The 6,477-nt window shown below is 41.4% G+C and overlaps 1 protein-coding gene across 1 annotated transcript; it reads left to right on the top strand.

The window, feature by feature from the left end:
- Nucleotides 1-44: 44 nt before the first annotated feature.
- LOC137841280 (C-type lectin domain family 2 member B-like) lies at nucleotides 45-6,355 on the top strand. Its single transcript, XM_068654017.1, has 5 exons — nucleotides 45-185; nucleotides 520-603; nucleotides 1,262-1,446; nucleotides 2,538-2,638; nucleotides 4,256-6,355. The coding sequence occupies exons 1-5, from the start codon at nucleotides 125-127 to the stop codon at nucleotides 4,368-4,370; spliced, it is 546 nt and encodes a 181-aa protein (XP_068510118.1). The 5' UTR covers nucleotides 45-124; the 3' UTR covers nucleotides 4,371-6,355.
- Nucleotides 6,356-6,477: the final 122 nt, after the last annotated feature.

The following is a 6,477-nucleotide window of genomic DNA, read 5'->3' as shown; positions in this document are numbered from 1 at the left end:
CTCCCGGTACGTGCAGCCCCGTCTCACGACCCAGCCTGCGGCCCCACGTCCAGCCCTTGCACCGTCTCTCCGCCCGTTCCGGCCCCGTCATCTCCTCCCGCGGCGGGGCAGGAGCTCCGCACCCATGGGGCGCCCCGGGGCTGGCGGCTCCCCGGAGCGGAGGACGGCGCCCCGCAAGGCTGGAGGTGCATGGGGCGAGGGAGCTTGGCGGCCGGGCTGCCGGCTGGGCTGCGGCCGGGCGAGGAGAAGGGAGCCGCGGCGTCCCGGGGCAGCGCCGGTGTCCCGGGAGCCGCCGGGCTGCTGGAAAGCCCCGCGGCGAGATGGCGCCCGCCGGGCTCCCGGGGGCTGCGGGCAGGCGGGGATAGGGCCGCAGCGCCCACCCGGGCCGCTGTCCTCGCCTCCTGTCCTCAGAGGGTGGCCTCTGGAACGGCTCCGGGGATCCTGGGCTCTGCTCCTGCCTTCAACTCCGTATGTTTCTTAAAAATTCCTCGTATTTATTTATTTATTTATTTATTTCAGGTCTGTTCGCAAATATCTGGTTCTGGCGAGGTGTTGCTGGAATCCTCGTTGCTGCTGTCGTCTTGATTTTGTGTATTCACTTTGGTAAGCGTTTGCACTTTGTGTAAGGTACTTGCAAAGAACATATAACTAGCCTTAGAAATTAGAGTTTTGCATGGTCAGAAGTCCCCAGGACCTCACAAGAGGGTTCTTCAGACCTTACCTTGTTTCAAAGCTAATTACACGGCTCATGCCTTGCTGTTTAAAACTGTGGTCTAATACTGGGGAAATAACTCCCATAGTTAGAGAGTGCTCAGATTAGTCTGAGTGTGCTTCTGACATTCAGTTCTATAACCTTGCTGTTGATCATAATCCAAGCTTGGGAAAACAAATGCAAAATTGTCTTTTGCAACCACTCTGTAATCCTTAACACTGTAGTAAACAAAGTTATTGATTCAATGCAAGAAAGAAACACTCACAAAAGCCTTAATTGTCAGAAACATTTAAGTTGTAGATGAGTGTCTAAAGCATACATAGTTATTACCTTCCCAGTTACTTCTACCGACTTGCAGTGATCATCACTTTAAAGATTTGTTAGCGGGAGCTAGAGTACATAATTAGTTTGCAATAAATATTTCTGCTGGGCAGAGATAATTATATAGTGGTTAGACTGAGATGAATTAGATGGTGCAGCCACAAAGCAAGCTAAAAAGCTCTAGAAACCTTTTCCATTTGGAAGAAATAGGTTTCTGTCTTTTTGCAGTAAACCATTCTTCGGACAAAGATATTCCTGCCTGTCCATCCCTGGAACTCTGTCCATCAGATTGGCTATATTTCCAGAAGAAATGCTACTACCTCTCAGAGAGAGAAGCCAACTGGAACTCTAGTCAGAACTTCTGCTCATTGCGCAATGCTTCCCTCCTGGTGATCGAAAATCTTCAGGAATTGGTAAGAGAACAAAGCAGGGATCCTGGTTTCACTCCATCTCTCTTCTAGGATACTGCACAATACACCCATGAGTTTTTCCAGCCTTGTAAGCTGAACAGTTTTAATTCTGATGCAAAGGCTGTGACAAGTCACAGCAAGCAGAAAGCTGCGTACCTCTTTCCCTTCAAACAGCAAACGTCAGTTCTAGCAGTTGATGTGTTAGAACAGTTGATGTGTTAGAACATCCCCAAGGCTTATCTGTGTTAAATTTTATGCTGTTCACAGCCATAAGTACTCACACGGAAGGCAACTGTCAGCGTAAATATCGTTGTATCTTAGGTAACTTTAATTAGACGAAAACTGTTCTCTCTTAGCAAGATAGATTGACAGACAAGTTGATAGATGTGTTAGTCTTGACTTTTGGTGTTAGGAGATAATTATTCTAACCGCAGTTTAGAGCATCCTTTTCTGTATCATACTAGTAAAAAGACCTAGGACAATATATCCTCCCATATCTGTTAATAGACCTTGATAGCATTTGCTATGTTAAAACAGTTTCTCCCTATGTCAATAGATCACATCACAGATACCAGTGTCATGGCTATACTGGGTGCAGATGACAATCCTGTTCTATGTACTGTGGCAAGGTTCTACCCTCACTCATCTCCCTCTAAAATGTCCATCACAAATCCTTGCTACTTAGTAATAAAAATTCAATATGATGAAGACATACCAGTGATGGAGAAATGCATTATCTGCAAAGGTGCTCATTGTTCTCTGAAGAGTTTCTCGTGGAGAAAGAATAAATGCAGTTCCATAGTAGTTCTTAATATTCAGCAGTATACTTGGATTCTTGTAGTTGGCATTTCTACTGCTACAATATCTGAGTGCAGCAGGGATAATCTTAAAATTAGTCTGCTTATTTCTGTTCAAGTTGTAAGTTCTTTTTCCGTAAGGTGAATCACACAAGATCCTGTAGATTTAGTCCTTAATACTGTTCCTTTTGAGAGAAAGGCAAGATCATTGCTTTGCTTTCGAGCCTTGCATCAAAGACTTCATATTCTGATAACTGTATGGAACATGCAAAACTTCTTTTGTGTTTATTCCTGCAGAGTTTTATGGTGAAGATAACAAAGCAAGACCCATGGATTGGACTTCATAAAATAAATGAAGAATTCTTTTGGGTAAATGGGAGCACATTAGATAACAAGCTGTGAGTCAATGCTGTTGTTTTTTGCTAGTGATACTAGATTATAGAGGACCAAAATACGATAACATAGAGGTATAGATAGCGACTTGAAAGAAATACCTGTAATGATGCTGTCCAGATGGCAATGGAAACAGCAAGGAATACAATACAGATTTCACATAGTTTGGGTAAAACTGATGATGAAAATTAGGAGATAAATCTGTAACACCTGATTCAGAAGCAAAATGAGAAGGGAGGTCATGGTAACAAACAGTATAGCAAAGTGAAAGTTAAATCTTGAGACCACCAAGGTACTGAAGTAATGGGGAAAGGGATGAAAGATTCCAATAACCTGAATTCCTCATCATAGAATAGAGTTTGAAAGAACAATGCAAGAGGCTTATAGGAAAGGTATTTGGGAGGCTTGTAAGATATGTTCATACCTCTTATGGTATATGCTTACACACACACAAAAAAAAAAAAGGGTTCCAGAGGGGGAGGTGAAGCTGTGAATTTGTGTTGTAAGAGCTACTCTGTGGTACCTGCCCTATGCTCTCTCACAGGCATCACGTGTGGGGGTGCTTTGCTCCTCCCACCAATGGCTGGTCCACCATTTCAGAGTCCTGCATCTCATTCTGGGGCAGCTGCTGGCAGGAGTCTGTAGAATAACCAATGACAGTGATAGACACTGAGATTTCACAAGTCTGAAATTAATATTGAGTATTTAGATTTTTCACTTTTTAAGGTTTTTGACATCACTAGTTATGCGTGACTATATCCTGTTCCTCCCTGAGACTTGCAAGCTTGATCTGACAAATATCTTACACATTTAATAGGAGATGTAAGCAGAATGTAGGCATCTTAAGTTGGAAACTGCAGTCCTCCCCACTGTTGCTTACTCCTGCCTGTGACAGAAACAAGTTCTTTGCATTCTTAGACTTTTGCCTCTGTGCATGCCTAAAACTGCTCCTCCTGTCTTTAAAAGAGTGAGTACCTTGATGTCTAAGAACATGAACTGTAAGACTCATGTTAGCACTGGGGCAGGTTGGCCTTTGTCTTTTCCAGCTTGGTTAGCCTACTCACTGAACGCTATTACGCTTTATTTTAACACACAGTTGGTGAAGGAGGCCCTTACCTCTTCCACACCTGTGGTGCAGAAATGGAGATTCATTTCCTATTTCCCACCAGCCCCTTAACCATAGTGCCTTGTTCAATTCTGAGGAAGAGGAAAATTAAAAAAAATATTTGTTTCACAGCTTCTCTTGAAACTTTTTAGCTGTACAGAATGCCAAGGGAGTCAAAGGTGGAGCCAGTCTTTGATAGCCCAGGGTCTTTCAGAAGGGCAAATTTAAGTTCCATTATTTGCTCTAGGGATGTATTTCACATTAAGCAACCACTAGGCAAGATGCAGGAATACTGCCAGCCCTAGGTTTTGTATTCTGGGGGCCAGACCCCCATAAAAGAAGATGATACCTGTGGCATTTTCTTCAGAGAGCAAGATATCATCTTCATGCCATGCCTTGCCCATAGTAAATCAGGTGTTACATGAAAAGAATCCGTAATCCCTTTAGTTCTCTCTTCTCTGTTGAATTATTTGATTCTGGCTGTCAAAGTAATAGTATCTTTCATTTTCCCTTGCAGGATTGAGGTAAAAGGCTCTGGAAACTGTGCCTATCTTGAGTCAAAAGGAGTCTCGGCCTCTGGATGTTATTTAACCAGGAAGTGGGTCTGTAGCTTGAGTACTAGCTTAGCATGATAATGGTGGGCGAAGTCACCTTCTCTGACACGTAGAACTCTGATATATCTGCACAGTATATGTGTATACTCTGGGACCTGGGAATGTATTTCAGCTCTTGCCTGGAAGTGAACATGTTTTCTGGTAGCCAGGACTTTATGCCCGTGGAGGGGGCTTCTGTTTTTTCACAATGTCATTTCAATGTCTTTTCTCAGGGTCTTGATAAATTTTCTTGCCCCATATTTCTAGCTACTAAGCTACTGCTCAGCCTGTAGTTTCTTTTGTGTCATCAGTATTTCTTCCATGATTTTGTGTCTTGTAGGATCCTAAGCATCTGTTCTTTTCTATTTGGTGTGTCATTGGAGGTGTTCGTTCTGCCTTTCTCTTTTCGAAGCTCTGTGTACAGGCATGGTATTATACAAAGTGATGCGGCTCTGCCTAAAGGTTTCTGTATCTCCCAGATACAGGATGATCCAGAAATAAGCACTTTGGTTTTAGACATGAGCATTGTGGACTTCGTACTCCCAGTTTGATGGGGTGCGTCTTGTGTGTCTCTGCATCGCATTCATTGTTTTTTGTAATTGTTATTTTGCATTAATTTTGTTTAATTTGCTTGGTAGTAATACTGAAATTCGTATAGCTGCTTTCCTGAAGCTCTCCTTCCTGCAGCACCCATCTTAGCAAAAAAATAAATAAAAAGTATTAATTTATCTGAGGATTTGCACAAATGGGGAGGAGAAGTTCAAACTACAAAAGTAAGGGTCCAAGTATTAATATAGTAAAATTAGAAATATCCCTAGTGCAAATGGCAAAATATTGAGAATAAGAGAATTAATAATAAAGGATGTGCCTTCATGATTTCCTCATGTCTTATGCCTATCTGAGTTTGAGGAATCTAGACAAGTGGTCAATTTCTGGATAGACTATCAGTGTTTTGTTCTGTGTGCATATCATTTTCAATAGCAACATACAGAATGAGGGCACAATCCCACTGAACTCTGTCCATTCATTCTACAAGGTAAACTGAAGACAGAAAGTGACATTGAACTAAAGGAAGCAAATCAGCTTGTTTTCATGGAGGGACTATTTGTATGGTTTTCTAGACAAGGAAGGATCAGGAATTCTCATGTATAACAGGGCAAAATACTTCCTGCTCAGAATAAAATCTGGAAACAAAGGACTTTGTTTACTAAGATTCCCTCTCTTTAAGGCAGCTCTGGCAGTATACCTAGTACAGAATGCCCCTGGCCATAGAGGTTGTCCATGTATTTTGTTAGGAAATAAGGGGGGGTGACCTCTCATCTGGTGGAAATCAGTGTTGCTTAATTAATTCAAGTGGAAATACGCTACTCTGCAGAAGTACAGGATCTGCTGCTGTATTGCCATGCCCTTCTGTCACCTCTTCAGGCATGCATAGTTGACTTTTGTGATGTGGTATGCCGCAGGCTACATGGGATTTCTTAAAGAAGCAAGTGGAATAACTTTTTGAGCCACTAGAGAGCAGTGTAGTTTCAGGGAAGGAAAGATAATTGCGTTTCTTTCATTGTCAAGAATGTAAAATTGCACTATAAGTGTTTTTTTCAGTATTATATTTTGTCCTATTTCTAATAATTTTTTTGCCTTCACTGTATTTTTATGAAAATCTAATTGTCTAATTTTGTTAATTGTTTTGTTTATGCCTTCATTATTTTCTGTGACAGTAGGACTGTACTGTAACAGGATTTTGTGGTACAGATATTGTTAAAAACTTGTATCTTCTAGATGTTAATTTATATATGATCATAATTTTTCTGAACTACACTTTTTTAATTGCATGTGTTTTTATAAGCACAGTAACAAGACTCTACAGTATGAATAGCCGTAGGAATCTATGTGTTAATTTATATGTAACTTGTTTGTTTGTTTCCCTGCAATGTTTTTAAATTAACTAGCTCTGAAGGGTATGGTATGTGCAATAGTCCGGAAAAGATACTTAATAAATATCTTTACAGAGCTTTTGAATTCCACTGGTGTGTGTGCGAATGTTGTGCCATTAAAAGTCTTTTTTCAGCCCAAGCACCATATGGAAAAAAAAGAAGTCACACCAGACTGAAGCAAAATAAAATATTCAGGTTTTCAGTATGAAAAG

The sequence above is a fragment of the Anas acuta genome, chromosome 1 (assembly GCF_963932015.1).
Source record: "Anas acuta chromosome 1, bAnaAcu1.1, whole genome shotgun sequence".
Classification (NCBI taxonomy): Eukaryota; Metazoa; Chordata; class Aves; order Anseriformes; family Anatidae; genus Anas; species Anas acuta.
The sequence above is the reverse complement of the archived record's forward strand: the minus strand, read 5'-3'. Positions and strand labels throughout refer to the sequence as shown.

What these genes read in the sequence shown, in the direction of transcription:
- LOC137841280 (XM_068654017.1), top strand. Translation starts at nt 125, where the DNA reads ATGGGGCGCCCCGGGGCTGGCGGCTCCCCGGAGCGGAGGACGGCGCCC. An exon ending in GATTTTGTGTATTCACTTTG is followed by an intron (nt 604 to 1,261) that starts GTAAGCGTTTGC and finishes GTCTTTTTGCAG; the next exon opens with TAAACCATTCTTCGGACAAA. An exon ending in TCGAAAATCTTCAGGAATTG is followed by an intron (nt 1,447 to 2,537) that starts GTAAGAGAACAA and finishes TTATTCCTGCAG; the next exon opens with AGTTTTATGGTGAAGATAAC.